Source organism: Eptesicus fuscus, chromosome 2 (assembly GCF_027574615.1).
Source record: "Eptesicus fuscus isolate TK198812 chromosome 2, DD_ASM_mEF_20220401, whole genome shotgun sequence".
NCBI lineage: Eukaryota > Metazoa > Chordata > Mammalia > Chiroptera > Vespertilionidae > Eptesicus > Eptesicus fuscus.
The window spans coordinates 17,667,513-17,684,784 of NC_072474.1; the positions used below are offsets into that span (position 1 = coordinate 17,667,513).

The following is a 17,272-nucleotide window of genomic DNA, read 5'->3' on the forward strand; positions in this document are numbered from 1 at the left end:
CTCCCTGCCAGCCTGATTGCCCCTAACTTCCCCCCACTGCCAGCCAGGTCGCCCCCAACTGCCCCCTCCCTGCTGGCCTGGTCACCCCTTACTGGCCCCCACTGGCCTGGTCGCCCCACACAGCCTGCTGTTCAGTCGTTTGGTCGTCCCTCACTAACCCCCCTGCCAGCTTGGTCGTAGGCAGCCATCTTGTGAGGGCATAAGCATTAATTTGCATATTACTTCTTTATTATATAAGATTATACAAGTTTATTATGTATCTTGTGCTTTTATCATGGGGTCTGTCAAAGTGGCAACTCTAAGAACCCCAAATGAATGCCCCATGAAAAAAATTGCACATGGAATTATGGTCCTTCTGTCCTTCTTCTAAAATCATGTTCTGTTTTCTTTTAGAATAATTTGCCTCTTAGGTAAGCACCGGGTAGTCCCTTCCATTAAGAGATAGAAAGGAGGTTGAGGAATGGGTACTTTCTTACTGGGGGCTAGAGTAAGCAGAAGGGGTGATAGCACTGTGCCTCAGTGTCCCATCCCATAATTACTACACAGACTATCCCCATAAGAAAGTAGAGACTATGGAAGTTGAGGTAGGAAGAGATGGGAAACCAGCCAGCAGTAAGGATGACAGGAGTCAGCTTCAACTTTTACTATTCTGACAATTGATTCTTTCAGGTTACCAGGTACCATTTTGCAGTATCTTTATACTCTCCGTGTGTACATAGACGTACAACATATGCCAAGTAAAACCCCTTGGCCTTAGAATACAAATGGTTTAACATTTCTAAGATGAATCAACATCGATTAGCCAGGTTCTCAGCCATCACAACAATGTAAGGTTGAAGATCCTGCAGTTCCAGGTGCCTAGGCTTGCATCAGAAGGGAATGCTGAACACGCCAGTGGACACCACACTCTGTGCCTTCACATATACCTCGAATCTGCCTACTTCTCTCCATCTCCTTGGTAATCACCCAAGTCTAGACCCTTGCTACTCAAAGTGTGGTCTAAGGCAGGGTTCAGCAATCTTTTCTGATAAGGGCCAGATAGTAAGTACTGTATTTTAGGTTTATGGGACATAGAGTCTCTGTGGCAACTGCTTAACTCTGCAGTCATAGCATGAAAGCAGCCATAGATAACATGGAAACAAGTGGCTATATTTCAATAAATTTTCATTTACAAAAATAGGCAGCAGGCCAGATTTAGCCAATGGGCAATAGTTTGCCAACCTTTGATCAAAAATAGGCAGCAGGCCAGATTTAGCCAATGGGCAATAGTTTGCCAACCTTTGATCTAGGGCAAGCATGTCAAACTCGCGCCCAGACAATCACACTAATAAAAAAGTAAGATGCTAATTGACTGTACCTTCGTGACGCCCACCAGCCAATCAGGAGTGAGTATGCAAATTAACCCAACAAAGGTGGCAGGTTTATTTGCATATGCAGGTGCTGAGTGGCCGGGGGCGGGGTGTGCCACACCACCCCAGCTGCTCCAAGCCTCTGGGTAGCATGGGAAGGCAGAAAGGTGGCTCCAGCCAGAGCGAAGGCGGTGCCAGCAGCCAGGGGGAGAAAGGCTCATTCTTGCACGAATCTTTGTGCATGGGGCCTCTAGTATAACAGTATGTAAGAAACATTTTAATAAAAATTTTGTCACTTAATTTTTACAGTATCCTATTATACATAATTATTAATAACAAACTACAATGTTCGCTAATGACTGATTACTATAACCGTGTTGCATTCATTTCCCTTATGTGCCCTACGTGGAGGCGCACCTTTTCTCTCCACTAATACTAGCAGCGAATATGTTAGCAGCCGATTGCCATGTCATTAGTCTTGGACTGACTTGTTTGGTGTGTGCAACAGGAAATATTTCGCTTTCGGAGAACAAGAAAAATAGGTTTATTTGTGTCATGCTTATTAATTTGTATAGTTATTCATGTCTGGTAAGTTAATGTTCAAGAAAAAAATATTAAATTTTATTAAAATGTTCTATTATTTTATGTTAATGATTACTTATTTATTTCAGCCCTTTGCATTCAGCATGTCTCTATTGAAATAAACCTACGTTTCTATGAAAATTGAAGCTTTTGTTTATTTGTGGCCCACATAAACTTAAACCTTCTTTATTTGGCCCCTGTTAGCCTTTGAGTCTGACACGCTTGCTCTAGGGACCAGCAAGGTCAGTACCACGTGGAAGCTTATTAGAAATGTGGTATCTCAGATCGCACCCCACATCTTCTGAATGGAGTTCATTCTAACAAGAGGCTTAGATGATTCCTTTGGACATTGAGGTTGGAGAAGCACTGGTCTCCCAGGGCGAGGCCACCACCACCCCTCCTTTGGGTTGCTGTGCTGGACTGACTGGTCTCCTTGAACTTCTACCTTTAGTTAACTTTGCCACCCTTTACCATTCTCCACAAAGCAGCCAAAGGGGTCTTCTTAAAATACAAATGGGATCACATCTCTTGCCTACCAAAAACCTTTCAGCAACCTCTCAACTAGGGTTATCACACTTAACAAAAACAATAGAAAACAGGATACCAAGTTAAATTGGAATTTCAAATAAACAATGAAATACGTTTTAATATACGTATGCCCCTTGTAATATTTAGAACATACTTACACTAAAAAGTTAGCTGTTATTTATCTGAAATTCAAATTTGACTGGGTGTTCTGTATTTTATGTAGCAGCACCATGCCCAGTGCTCGAGGTTATAGTCCGAACCCCTTCTTACAGCTTGTAAAACCTGCATGATCTGGCCTTGTCTCCTTCCCAATATCATCAGACACCACCCTAACCTCCTCACAATGCTCTAACCACACTGGCTAAGCTCCTTCCTGCCAAGATCTTGGACAAGCTGTGGCCTCCACCTGGAATCCATTCTCCTCCTATCCTGCAGGTCTCAGCCTAAAGTCTTCTGTGTAAGGGAGGCGTTCCCTGACTCTGTCTAAATGAGCACATGCTTTCCACACAAGACTCTTTCCTTGAGCTTAAAGAAATCCAAAGAAGGAATGGTTTCTTGGGACTGTAATTATCTTAGTGAAAGGAGGATGAGGGTTTCCTTGGGACCAGAAGGTCAGGGACTAACACAGAAGAGAGAGGAAGAACACCATTGAATGAGAGCAGGGAATAGGAGAGCAGAGGACAGGCGTGGGTCAGTGTGAGTGAAGGAAATTAGTCAGAAGTATAGAAATAATAATTTTATAAAACTGAACGTGTAAATTGGATTTGGCCTATAGAGTACATTGAATTTCTCAATAAAGAGTTTGAATTGCTCAGAAAAGCAAAGAGGAGCCACAAAAGTTTTTGAGCAGAGGTGACATCATGAAGCTGTGTTTTGGGAAAATGAACCTGGCAGGAGGGTAGACTTGACAGAAGGAAGGGGAAGAGGCCAGCCAGGAGGTGGTGTTGGTGGAGCAAACCTGAGTGTGTAATTGAACTACTTGAGCAAGGTAGGAGTGGAAGAGAAGGAGCAGCGACAGAGTTAAATGATTACATGAAGGCAGGAGGGTTAGAAAGGAGGTTTTCAGATTTGTTTATGAAAGAACTTTTAAAAACATGGGGAAACAGCTTACCTGTGTAATTTTCCATATTATGAGTTAGAAGCACTAAAAGCCCCATAACTGTCCCATATAACTCTTAATCCCTCTAAAGATGTGGGAGTTAAAATATTTAGAAAAGGGAGACTCTAGACAGCCCCCATGCACCTCTCTTCTTTATTTCCTTCCTTCCTTTTCCTTCTTTTTTTCTTTCTTTCTTTCTTTTTTTTTTTTTTAGGCAAAGAGAGAGACATTCACAAGGGAGGCTGGCTGAGTCATGATTCGAAATAGGTCATGGCTGTTGAAAAAGGGAGCCCTCAATGATGGAGTTAAATGGCCTCTTCACTCACAATGTTAAAAGCATTTTACTCAGTGAGTTTAAGCTGTCTGTGCTCCGTGTTCTCTGGCTGAATTTTTTCAAAGTTGATTTAATCCTGGCACTTCATAAAATGTGTGTAAAGCAAGAAGATTTTATTCATGTTCAAGAGAAATCTCTGAAAGAGTGGAATAAAACCAAATGCACGGAAACAAGCTCAAATCTGGCAGCAGGAAAACACAGATGTGCAGGTTAAGTGCAAGATTCAGGAGCCGTGCCCCACCCCCCACCCCCCACCCCTAAATAAGTTTCTAATCAAATGCCAGAATGAAACATTGAAACCTGCCAAAATGTCCTATTTGGCTGCCTTCACTCTTGAAATCATTCCTTTTTATTGTATCTGACTAGGCTGAGAACAATAATGGAAATGCCCACCAACTGATGTTTCTGGCAATTTTGTGAATTATCACATAAAATGAAATGCTGAACTACATTCCTTTCTCCCTGGGGTTTATCTTCACACTCCTATTCATGCTTGGCATCCCCTCTGCTTGGTGTGACCGCAGTCGCAAAACTGAGCTGCTGAAGATTAGACTGTGATATGCTAATCATTTTGTGTTTTAAAAGACTAACCTACTTAAGAAAACCATTTAGGTTTGTATAATTCTTTCCTTCTTCTTTTCCTCTTCTTCAGTAAGCTCGATGTGATTCGCTTCGAATAGGATCATACAATAAGCAGGGAAAGAACATACTTCAGAGATTCCCCGTAGAATTTTGCCGGTGGCCCTCAGGCTGCAGATTTTACTGGCTTTCTGGGAGGAAGTGAGCTAGGTGCGATGAGACGACTAAGACAGAAACTGGCGGACATCTCAGGTTCAGTGATCAGAGTTATCAGATTGCAGATGTTTAGGAGGCACAATGTGTTCTGATGAAATTTCCGAGGCTGCCCACTAAAAAAAAAAAAAAAAAAAAGGAATTTTAGAAGATTTCTTAGTGCCAAATTAAAAACAGTAAATATTAAGTATAACTTCATTAAGGAGGACTTGTACATCATTAAGGAAAAAATGGAGAGGGTGTATCAAAAGTATAGCAAACTAGAGAAAGTAAACGAAATTAGGTCAGAATTGTTGATCTGTTCCCCAGGCATTTCTTAAGCAGCTGCTATGTACCTGTCTCCGTGTTATACGTTGAGAGTATAAAGATGAGTTAGTCTTCGTCCTTTATCTTGTAAAGTTAATCTTGGTACATGAAAATGTAAAGAGATTAGTTCTTTTAGATACTGGTGAAAATGCTTCCAAATTGGGATACTTGCTTTCTTTCTCCTCTTGGGCTACTTTTTGTTTTGAAACCAGAGAACCAATGGGTCCGGGCTGCCAGTCACTACTTGAGCCCATTACGCAGAGACAGGGTTGAATCCTATATGAGCATTTATTCCAATAATGCCGGCAGTATGGGAGAGCAGCCGGTCACCCACAAAAATCTGCTCTGCACCCCACCCCCCATAAACCAGCTGCTTATATGGTATACAGACAAAGATTACATGGGGAAGTGGGAAAAAGGAATAAGAATGGGTATAATGGTTACAGATTATAGGCAATGTGGGCAATGTGGGCTGGGGGTTTGCAAAGGGCAGGGGGCATCGGGGACTCCATTGTTGCCTTTCCGCAACAAACTTGGTTGTTAACCTTCCCATGATGATAGGCAGCTCCCAGGTGAGGAGGATGGGCTGCATTTCCGGTGAGCTCCCGGGTCCCGTGTACAATTCCCAGCCAGGTTTGAATGTGCTTTCTTTAATCAGAACAAAACAGTCATGGTTAACAGAGCACGATTAATATTTCTTATTAGTATTTCTTATAACTAATAGCTAGTCCCCAATATTCTAATTCTACCCCTAAAAGTTTCACCTGACAGTCAAGTTTCCAAAAGCATGAAAGGCATTGCTCTGGTCAGAGGTGCCCTTTTCATGTAACACACGTCCCACTGAAAAATCCAGACAGTGGCATATATTACTAGTGAAGAATTTGAAAACATAGTATGATGTTCTGTAAATGAAAGTAAATATATATGTAATACTGTTCTGTATGACTCACTAACTAACTCTAGATATCTGCTTAGTTTCCTTTTAATAGCAGCCAGTGTGTCCATACCAGCATTCCCTGCCCATCATTCATAAGCCCACTAAATGACTGTACTTTCTAATACTGTACAATGCTGTACATAACAGAAAGGTCTTGGTATTGCTACAGATATTACCAACACATTCTTTAATCCTCCAGAACCCTCTGAGAAATATAGTTAAACTAACCAATGTTTTCCTCACAGTAATTGTTCCAAGAAAGAAAAACTTGCTTTAAAAAAATAATGGAGGGTTATTTCAGGATAAGACACTGGAAGATGATTAAAAAAAAAAAAAATTATGAATTCCAAGAAAAAAAAAGTAAACAGCTCTAAGAGGAAATATAATTATAGGACACTACTTCACTGTTTATTGGGGAAAATGTAAGCAGCACATGAAGTTAGAGTCATAACAAAGTAACTGCATTAGGGGACGGGGAAAGGAAGTGAGTTAGTGTGAAAGAACTAAATTCTCATCTATTGTGCAATACAGCAAATAGATGATATCAAAAATTATTAAATTGAGAAACAGAAGTTCAGAAAAAGAGAGATATTTTAAATTAAAAGAGAGTTACAAATCCAGGGCATAATCTTAGATTGACAAACCAACTACAAAGGCTATTTTAAGGGCAACTGGGGAAATTTAAATATGTACTAACTTTTATATGATAATAGAAATTGTCATTTTTCTTAGATGTGATAATATTTAGCTATGCATAATAAAGAATATCATGATAACTTTAATATATTTTAAAATACATAAACATTTTAAAATACTTTAAAAAGGCACACATCAACATTTTAAAAACCGACTTTTCTATTTAATTTTGAACATCACCTTGATTTCAAAATGTGTTTAAGTAATTTTGACAATATATCTCTGGATTAGTACACAGCCACCGCTATATCCTATAGTTGAAGCTAATCTTTTCTAAGATGACTCTTGATTTGCAAGATTCTGAACCTTTACAAAACATATTTAATTACTTTCAGTGCACTTTACTTAATTAGGCAAGAATTCAGACAAACAGATTTTAGAAAGGTTTTTCATTATCAGATAAAAGCTAAAAGAGACTGTGAATTAGGAAATTAAATTGACCAAATATTCTCCAAGTATTCCAATTGGTTAACTAAAAATCCACATCCTAACTAACTGTTATGGGTTGATGGTTAAGAGCAGAGCAAATGTGTGGAGAATACCAAGGGGATTCCTGTGTCAGTAAGATTCTCAGGGTAGAGAGGACACTGGGAACGTGACCTACTTTAAAAATCAACAAAATAATCTTACATTTTAGTGATAAAATTACGATTTTTAACATGGGTTTAACGAATAAAATACCATACCTGAGAGAAAAACACTTCTAGAAAGAATTTCACCTAAAAATGCATTTGACACACAAAGTAATACGGTGCGATTTTAACAGACTTTTTAGTTGGTTGGTTAACATTTGTATCACTTAAATCTCTTTTCCAGTACTATAAGGAAGATACCTAAGGTGTAAGGCTTGATCCAATTTTTAAACTATTATATGAATAATTGGGATAAATGAAAGATCATTTAAAGAAAGAAACCAATACACTAAGGGAATATCCACACCACTTAGTTAATTGGAATGGCATAATAACACAGTCATATTTTAATTTGGTGGGACAGTGTTGACATGTAACTACTAATCCACTTAATTGGTTGATTTTAACTCTTCAATAAGTATAATTAATTATTATCCCTTCATTCAACAAATAATTATTTAGCATATATATACAGGTATATGTGCTGGGGACTAAGAATACAGTAACAAACAAGATAAATATGATTCCCACCCTTATGGACTTTATACTCTAGTGGGAAAGACAGGTCAAAAAAGAAATTTAAATGAAATATAACCAGTGTTCTCAGGGGAGAAGTCAATGAATGATTTGAAAGCACATAGCAAGGAACCTAATCATGTCACTGAAAATATAAACCGGGCACCTGGCAGCCCTCTCTGTGTCCACCCCCTTTCCTCAGGGTTGAAAATTCGAGAGTACGCGCAGCATCCCAGTGATGTTGGCTGTGCAGGAAAAGGGCTGTCCCAGCTGAACCCACGATCCCTCTGCTGAGCACTATCTCCATTAGCGCTGCAGTCTATGCCGGCTTTGTTTTCCTGGAAAATGCATAGTAAGCTTTGTATCCCAAAGAATGCTTGCTGGGTGGGGCACTTGCCAGAATTATGAAGGTGGGATGACTATGGGTAGCTCTTCAGACAGGTGACAGGGTCCAAGATAAGCCTGCTCCTAACTTGAATATAAATATTAATAAATATTGCAGCACCAAGTCATTCCAGAGAGACTATTAAAATGAATCTGGAACACCTAGATTATCTCCAAGCATTTGGGTTAGATGAATGGGGGAGGATCAAATAAGTAAATTGGAAAATTCCACCTGTGAGCAAAATGTGTGCTGATCCTGTGAGCCAGATTGTCATTAGATTTGAAAATAACTGGTGTGGTTTTGTTTGTTTGTTTGTTTTTTCAGAATGTCCTCATTGTTGAGGTAAACTGACTTTTTACACATATTTGGAAGTTGAAAGGATGAATGGTGAGTTTTAAAATATAGAGCTTGTTATCAGGTTGCCCAAGGATTTATTGAGTTCTTGTGTGTGCATGGCTCTCCAAATTTATTGAGTAGGAGCAAACTGAAATTGTTTCGGTCTTTCCAAAGGAGCCCAGTGACTTGAAATAACTCATTTAAAAGGTTTATATATTTAATTCCACACATGTCTAAATTGGTTATTATACCCATTTGTGAATCAGACATTTTTACAAAAGAGAAAACTAACCCACAAAGCCAAATTTACTTAACACTTAAGCCAAGGTTAGAACCCTCTTCACCCTTACCTCAGTGTTCTTGCTAATGACTTTGAGCAATTCTAGCTTCAGCATCCGAATCACAAATTTAATCAATTTTAAAATGGCAGTCCAAAGGAAAGCTATGAATTAATTTAATTGGTTCTGTTTAAAAAAGAAGGAAGAGAGGGAGGAAGAAAAGAAAGAGTGGAGGGGAGAGAGAGAGAAAGAAAGAGATAAAGGGAAGGAAGAAAAGAAAAGAAAAGAAGAGAAGAGAAGAGAAGAGAAGAGAAGAGAAGAGAAGAGAAAAGGAAAGAAAAGAAAAGAAAAGAAAAGAAAAGAAAAGAAAAGAAAAGAAAAGAAAAGAAAAGAAAAGAAAAGAAAAGAAAAGAAAAAAGAAAAGAGAGAAAACACAGGCCCTGGGGCAGCAGTGGGCTGCAGATGTTCCTGTTTCCTTCAAGAGCACACCTGTCTTATCAGCTGGCAGAGATTCAGGGGAGCTGTCTTCAAGCTTTTGTTACACAATTGCCTGTGTGTGCCATATGTATCTGCAATTCTGGCTCAGACATAACCCATGAAGTAGACCCTCTAGCCAAACGAATTGCCCAACTCTGGCTAAATTCAGACCTCTTGTTTTGATAATCAGTTCCTGACAGCTGATTTCTGTCCCGAGGACAATAAATTGCTGCTGCCCATTCTGCTTTAATTGAGCAGCAGCTCATCAGCGGAGATGAGCCTCTAGCTCACTGCAGGCTCGCACCCTCAGAATTCAAGGGCTGTCACCAGCTGCCGTCCAGACACATCTCACTTCCTAGCCATGGAGTCCCCTATTGAGTGGGGAGGGCAAGGGGGAGGTGTTTATCCATTCAGTGTATTCAGATGTACATCCCTGGTCCATGAAAATTCATGCGTCCTGTATTGTGTCACATAACCTCAGGGCCAAATCGTAGTCCTTGAATGTGCGTGAGCGAGTCCAAATGTACTGAGAGAGAGCCCCACATGCTCTCCAAAGGCTGAATTTAGACCTTCAGCCCAGCTCAGAGTTTGAGGAAACACTCACCAATGTATTTCCCCAACCCAGCTTCCAGAAAAAAGCACAGGTCCAAAAAAATAGAACCAATTGTGCCTCCTACTTTGACTCCAATCGATCGAAATTCTAATTGGGATGCATTATTAATAAGGAATATAATTATCTGCCTGAATGAAAAATCTACTATGCTGCCCAAGTGCATTGGGATAAATTTGTCTGTTTTCTTTGCAAAGGATGTTGTGGGAACGGGGAGGACCATGAAAGCGCTGCTCGGCAGCACAGAGAAACACAAGCCCAACGTGATTAAGGTGGCCAGGTAAGGAAGACGCACATCATTGTTTCGGTCTTTCCAAAGGAGCCCAAGAGGGATGCTGGGAGGGATGCTGTTTTCAGAGAGTGCAGTCGGTTCCAAACCAGTGCCCTTCTGCTCTGGGGTGTTACCATTTGACCACACTATACACACAGCCCATTGCACTGCGGGCCTGAGAGAGAGGAAAGGGGAGAGCACCTGCTTTGCTGTGGCTGAGCCCCTCTTGACTGTGCCTCGAGCTGTTCCCAGGAGCAGCTGGCTGGGCCCCCGGGGCCAGGGCCCCCTCCCTTCCTTTACTGAGAGTCACTGAGCTGGTGCCGCAGTAGCAGACGCATGAGTTGGAGGGCTGTGATGATGCCCCGTGTGCTCAAGGGGGGAGGGGGGGGAATACATATTTTAAATACTACATATTTTAATGATATTTCATTCTATTTGCAATTCACAGAGATTTTCTTTGGATCACTAACGCTTTTTTTTTGTTTGTTTTTTAATGATAGTTTGTTGGTGAAGAGGATACCTAGAAGTGATGGCTTTAGACTTGACTGTTAAGTGTTTTTGGTTTTTTGTTTGTTAATGGGTTACCTCGAGTTGGTAGTTTTTGTGTAAGAAATTCCTATTTGTCGGCATTCTGTCTGAGGTGGAAGCTGCATAGGTTTGAAAGACCCACAAATTCCCAGCCTTGCTAGCGAAACTAGAACTCTTTCCAACCAGGGGCTTACATTTCCTGCCTCGCACCGCTCACAGGAACTCAGTTGTGTGCATGGGTATTTTGATTTTGGGGTTTTCCATAGCACCTTACCTCCAAAGAGCTCAGAGAATCGGTTTCAGGTGGAGGAGGGAGACTCGTCCTCTCTGGACTGACACAGGTGCACAGGATTCCTGCCATGGCCACCACAATCAGACATGGAGAGGCCAGGTAACGGTTCAGAGGCATTCTCATACCAGGCAATGCACCGTGCAGACATGCAGCGAGCCTGAATTTTAGCACACGAAGGGGAAATCCAAGACATCTCCCCACCACTCCAAACAAAAGTTCAGTAAAACAAAGAATTAAGTGAACAGCATAGGGAATGTAGTCAATAATATTGTAATAACTTTGTATGATAACAGATGGTAACTAGAGCTATTGTGCTGACCATTTTGTAATGTATGAAAACGTCAACCCATGCCCAGGTGCAGTGGCTCAGTGGTTGAGTGTCTACCTATGAACCAGGAGGTCACGGTTCAATTCCCGGTCAGGGCACATGCCCAGATTGTGGGCTTGATCCCCAGTGTGGGGTGTGCAGGTTGCAGCCAATCAATGATTCTCTCTCATCATTGATGTTTCTATCTCTCTCTCCCTCTCCCTTCCTCTCTGAAGTCAATAAAAAATATATTTTAAAAAAACATTAAACTGCTATGTTGTACACCTCAAACTAAGATCATATTGTATGTTGACTATAATTCAATAAAAAAATAGAATACAGTTTGGGAAGGGAATGGGGGGAGGGGGTTGATGACAAATATGTGATACCTTAATCAATAAAGTAATTAAAAAATATAAAAAATAAATAAATAAATAAAATAAAATATAACTTCACAGAAACAACAATAACAGAGAATTAGCAGAGCAAATATCTATAGACACTATCTTCACACTTGCCTTCATACGTGTTCTGGAAGACTCTTCTCACCTAGGGCAGGAGGATAAACAAGCAGCTTGATTATTTATTATTCTAACACTGGAGGTGATTTTTTTTTCACTTGCACAGGCAGACTTCAGCTTGATTTTTATAACTTACATTTGCTCTCAAGCCTCTGGGATAATTTGGCCACAGTTCTCATTAGCAAGCTGAACAAACATTGCAGCAAGAGAAGCATGCTATGGATGGGTAATGTGCCAGTGCTATCTAGCCAGTGACTCTTTATTCGAAAACACAAGTTTCATTCCTATGTGGGATGTATTAAATCTAGAAAATGTCCATTCTGACCCAATAGAGTGTTCCTGTCCAGTTACTGGTTTGGGGAATATAATCTGGATATAGTTAAAGTTGGACATGGTTAGTAAACAGAAATCTTCTAAGGAAATAATGTAAGACATTGCTCAGAAAAAGTTTTAACTGAAAGACATTCACTTCAGACATCCAGGTAATTACAAATTTCTGTGTCACTGATAGTAACAACATTCATAAAGTAATAACAGCAACCACTAGTAAGTGGTTATGATGTTCCCGACTCTGTTCTAAGAGCTATACACAGATTAACACATTTAATCCTTTAAGATAGATTCTAAAGATATGCCCACATTACAGACGAGGAAATTGAACATAACAAGATTAAATAGCTTTCCAAGGTCACATAATTGTAACTGTAGAGTCAGCATTGAACCCAGGCAGTCTGGTTTTAATCACTGCTCTTACGCTTGCAATATACCTGTAAGCAACATCTGCAATTGCAGACATAAGAGTAGGACTTGCACCCATTTACCAGCTAGAGATAGGTCACTCTGGCTCCCATCCTATTCAACCAAGTCTCCCTCTTATTCTGAAGGTTTGGCTTTCTCAACTGGCTTTTCCCAGTCTGAGTTGCCATGCCTGTTCTAGGGTTTGCATTGCTCACTGTAAAGTCACTATTATTGCTACAGTCAGCGTTTCCTAATGTTCTTTTAGCTAGCTCGGAATCCCTGTTTCTTCTTTCTTTCTGGATTTCTGAATCTTTGTGCTTTTTGTTCCTTTCTCCTAATTGACTCTTTCCTCTATGTCCAATGACATCTGTTCTTCTGCTCGTCCATCTCCTCTGATTATTTTTCTCAAGAACCTACAGTTTGGATAGTCAAATAGTGACACATAATGTAGTCCCCCAGAAAATAAGTTCCTTGCCTCTAGCATGTTCTGTGAGCAGGAACCAGTTGGTTTCTCCATGTGGAAGCATCTTTGGTCACAGGAATCAAAGCGGTGGTGGGCAGTACCATGGAGGTAACTTTCTCAGGGCTCTAAGTCCATTGGCTGCATCAAAGTATCTTATATAATAAAGATGTAATATGCAAATGGTCGTTATGCCATGAAGCGTAATGACTGACGGCCTAACAACCAGATCACGGATCAGCAGGAGGGTGGGACAGCGAGCTACAAGTGGGCAATGGAGAGCTACAGGAGGGGGTAGGGCAGCAAGCTATTGGGTGGGGGGTGATGGGGCACTACAGGAGGGCGGAGCAGCTGGTGGAGAGCTACTGGAGGGCGGCAGCGAGCTACTGGCGAGCTACTGGCGCAAGGATTCTTGCGCAGGGCTACTAGTAGTTTCATAAAAGCAGGCAAGTGTATTGCTCGTCTGCAATACTGTGACAAACAAACACAGACTCCAAAACATTGGAAGGAGCTTGAAAAATCATTGGACCATAGCACATTTATTCTGTTTCAAGGCCTCCAATAAAGAGAGCTATGGTCTTTTCCTTAAGGATCCCTTTCAATAAAAATAATATTCCTTTCAATAAATTCTTCTTTTGCTTAACCTGAGTACCTTCTACTGCATTTAAATCCATTTACTCTCCCTCTGCCCTTAATAGAGATAAAGAGCTAATCGTTGTCATCTGCATTGGGAACTCCAAGCATTCTCTTCCTCAAGCTGAACAATTCCATTTCCTTCATATTGTCTCCCAGGTTTTGCTTCCCAGCTCTTTATCCTGCCGGGGACACTGAGTGGTGTGAGGATCACCTCTTAGTTGCAACAGCCTGCACACCTACTCACGTATTGCAGTATTGTAATACCTCCTGTGTGAACTGCACTTTGTGCTTTTCAGAGTGTTTGCCTTGGAATGATGCCATTGGTACGCTTTGGAACAACAAGCCTACATTACTAACTCATGTATATTTCTTACTATCTACCGGGCTGCGTGAGCCTTTCTCAGCTCCAGATTCCAGAAGTACAGTCATTCTTTATTGTATGTTGGCTTGTTTGTCTTGTCTCCCTGAGTGCTCACTCGGGTCCAGGTCCCTGCTGGGCTCGTCCTATGCATTGCTTATCACGTTTTTCACTTGCTTCTGCCTAAATGAAAAGTCCTCACCATTGAAGTGTCAACACTAACATATGGTGGCTTTATGCTTGTTATCTAAATTTTGATTTTTTTTTTCTTCTCTCTCCCTGCTCAGATGCTGGATTTGAGATTCCAAACTTATTTGTGGTGGGTTATGCCTTAGATTACAATGAATACTTCAGAGATTTGAATGTAAGTGTTGCATGCATATCCCTTCCCCCATTTCACAAGGACTTAACAGTTCCATCAATTGAACTAATTACTGAAATAGTAGTAATGGTGGCTGCCATTTATTGAGTAACTTCTATGTCAGGATATTCTGGGCACTTTGCATGCATAATCTCAATTCCCTCCACCCACTACCCGGCAAGGGAGGAATTAGGGTGATAGAAGCAATTATGATTATCTCTTTTTAATTTCTATTTTTATTTTTTATGAGTTCTATTTTATACTAAAGAAATAAGGAAGCCAAAAGCAGAACTATGGCTTGGTATTGATTTTTCTCCAAGTCATTGACTATGCCTACTTACCCATATAATCCTATAATAAAAGCCTACTATGCTAAGTGTCCGACTGTTCGTTCAATCGTTCGACCAGTCATTATGATGTGCACTGACCACCAGGGGGCAGACATTCCAACCAGTAGGTTAGCTTGCCGCTGGGGTCCGGCCTATCAAGACTGGGCAAGATGGGCTGGACATGCCCTGGAGCCCTCCTATGGTCCCTCCCCATCCCTGATGGTGCACTGGTGGGGTCCCTCAGCCTGGCCTGCACCCTCTCACAATCCAGGACCTCTCAGGGGATGTCAGAGAGCTGGTTTCAGCCCAATCCCTGCAGGCCAGGCTGAGGGACCCCACCGGTGCACGAATCCATGCACCAGGCCCCTAGTAGTAAATATTCTATAACCTATTTTGTGTCGGAGCTTGAAATCTAGCAGGTACCAATTCGAGTGGCCTACAGCTTGCTCATAACTATTCCCAATTTGGGGGCAGTAGTTTTATTGGGGGCAGGAACAGCATCAAATGTTACACCGGTGGGATCACACTGGACCTGGGTTCAACAACATTGGTACTTGAGTTGTGGCTAAGAAAGAATTTAGAGCCAAGATTCAAACTATAAGAGAACATTTATTTGGAAAATCACAGAGGTATAAGAAGTAATTTGTAGAAGAAATGGGCTTAGGAAACAAATTATGTAGGTAAAAGAAAGGCCCTGGGAGCTTAGAAGTGAGGAAAGTCAAGGTGACACGCTTCGGGGTTTGGGGAAGTGGAGGGGGAAACTGTGGTGTGCTCCCATGAGGGAGAGTGTGATGGGTTTTCTGTCCTAAGGGTTTTAAAGATGGAGATTTTAGGGGAAGTCTCAGGGGAAGATCTCAATAGACTATTCACAGATATTCACAGCAGCTTTTCAGGTGTGTCTTTCAGGGTCGAGGTCTCCACTGATTGATTGGCTGGCACAGGGGGTCATTAGTCAATGCAGCTGGCCCTAAGGTTAGCTTGTCTGGTTTTGTTGCTCTTCTGGGCCTGGAGCTGAAGCACAACTGAGGCCTAGATGTTATCTCTAGGGAGGAAAGGTCAGGGGTCCGAACCGCAGGAACAGCTATATGCTAGGAGAGGAAAGGTCATTCTGGGGACAAGGTCCTATGCTACAGTTGTCCTTTGCTAGGCACCCAGAATTTTGCACCCTGGTGACCTTCTGTACCTGGCCCATCGTCCTTCTTCTGCTTATGACTATCTAATTGCCTACCATAGTTTTCACATGTAGACATGGACTCCTGGCTGTGTGGCCCTGACCATTACTGAATGATCTAGACATCTTACCCAAAACAGACCAATTCTCTCTCTCTCTCTCTCTCTCTCTCTCTCTCTATCTCTCTCTCTCTCTATCTTTCCCTCCCTCTCTCTCCCTTATCCCCTCTTTCTCATTAGAAACTTAAACCAAAATCACAGAGACCAAGGAGTTTGGGGCTTAACCAATGGACTGAGGTCTGGAGCTACCCCTATTCCTGTCTTCCATTTCCTTCATTGCTCAGCCCTTTCTTTGCTTCTGTTAGCTACCCAGTATCTTACCAATAAATCTCCCTATTTTTCTTCTGTTAGCCTGACTCCATTTCTGTTGCTTGCAACCAAAATATTCCTGACACATTTCTTACTATCCAAAAGGGTCAAATAAGAGTCCATATTATTTTTATTATGGCTGTTTCTCCATTCACCTTAGGGGCTGTAATTTTACCAGTAGGAGACTTTTATCTCCACCACAGCTAACCATACTGCTCTCAGCATTTCTGGTTGTTACAGACTTAGGGAGCCAACTTTAGAAAAAGGCTCAAAACTAAAACAATAAAGCATTTTTGTCAAACATTTGAATGGATTTCTTTAGATGTTACACACACACGCCCCCCACACACACATACACACTCACAAATACACAAATATCCTATATAATAAAAGCCTAATATGCAAATCGACTGAACAGTGAAACAACTGGCGGAACGACCGATTGCTATGACTCACACTTACCACCAGGGGGCAGACATTCAACGCAGGAGCTGCCCCCAGCCCACAGGCCCCAGGCCAGCCAAGGTGAGTGCCAGCCGAGGGCCCACAGATTGCCCCGTCAGTTGCCCCACAGATCGTCCCTGATCGCCAGCCAGGCCTAGGGACCCTACCCATGCACGAATTTCATGCATCAGGCCTCTAGTATTTAAATAAACAGTAACCAATACAGGATGATGGTCTTTATTATTGCATAACATTGTCTGCGCCTCATATTTTGTTAAGAAACTGATGCATTATTAAATTCTTTATTGATTCAGCACATATGTATGATCAATGAACATGACAAAGAAAAGTATGGAGTCTTCAAGAAGTAAATTCTCTCCAGATAACATCATACTTACAACTACATTCAGGAAGCCACCGTGTAAAGTTTGTCTCCTCAGGCATTTTCACTCAGCAGGGTAGAAAAGAAAAAAATGTTTTAATGACAGAGCTTTCTTTTCTGAGATTATAACATAAAGAGTATCAAAAGTTCTTAAGGAAAAGAAAGCAATGTTTTTATTTGACTTGTTCCAAATTAAACACTCCGCCTTATGACTCATGAGTTCTACCTTCACACTCCTGAGCTACACCT

The 17,272-nt window shown here is 41.3% G+C and overlaps 1 protein-coding gene across 1 annotated transcript in view; it reads left to right on the forward strand.

The window, feature by feature from the left end:
* PRTFDC1 (phosphoribosyl transferase domain containing 1) overlaps positions 1 to 17,012 on the forward strand; it is a 100,919-nt gene extending 83,907 nt beyond the window's left edge. Inside the window, 7 exon segments of the mRNA XM_054724728.1 lie at positions 8,481 to 8,498; positions 10,055 to 10,137; positions 10,629 to 10,675; positions 10,960 to 11,047; positions 13,829 to 13,854; positions 14,256 to 14,332; positions 16,956 to 17,012. Coding sequence (XP_054580703.1) covers positions 8,481 to 8,498; positions 10,055 to 10,137; positions 10,629 to 10,675; positions 10,960 to 11,047; positions 13,829 to 13,854; positions 14,256 to 14,332; positions 16,956 to 17,012 — 396 coding nt within the window.
* Positions 17,013 to 17,272: the final 260 nt, after the last annotated feature.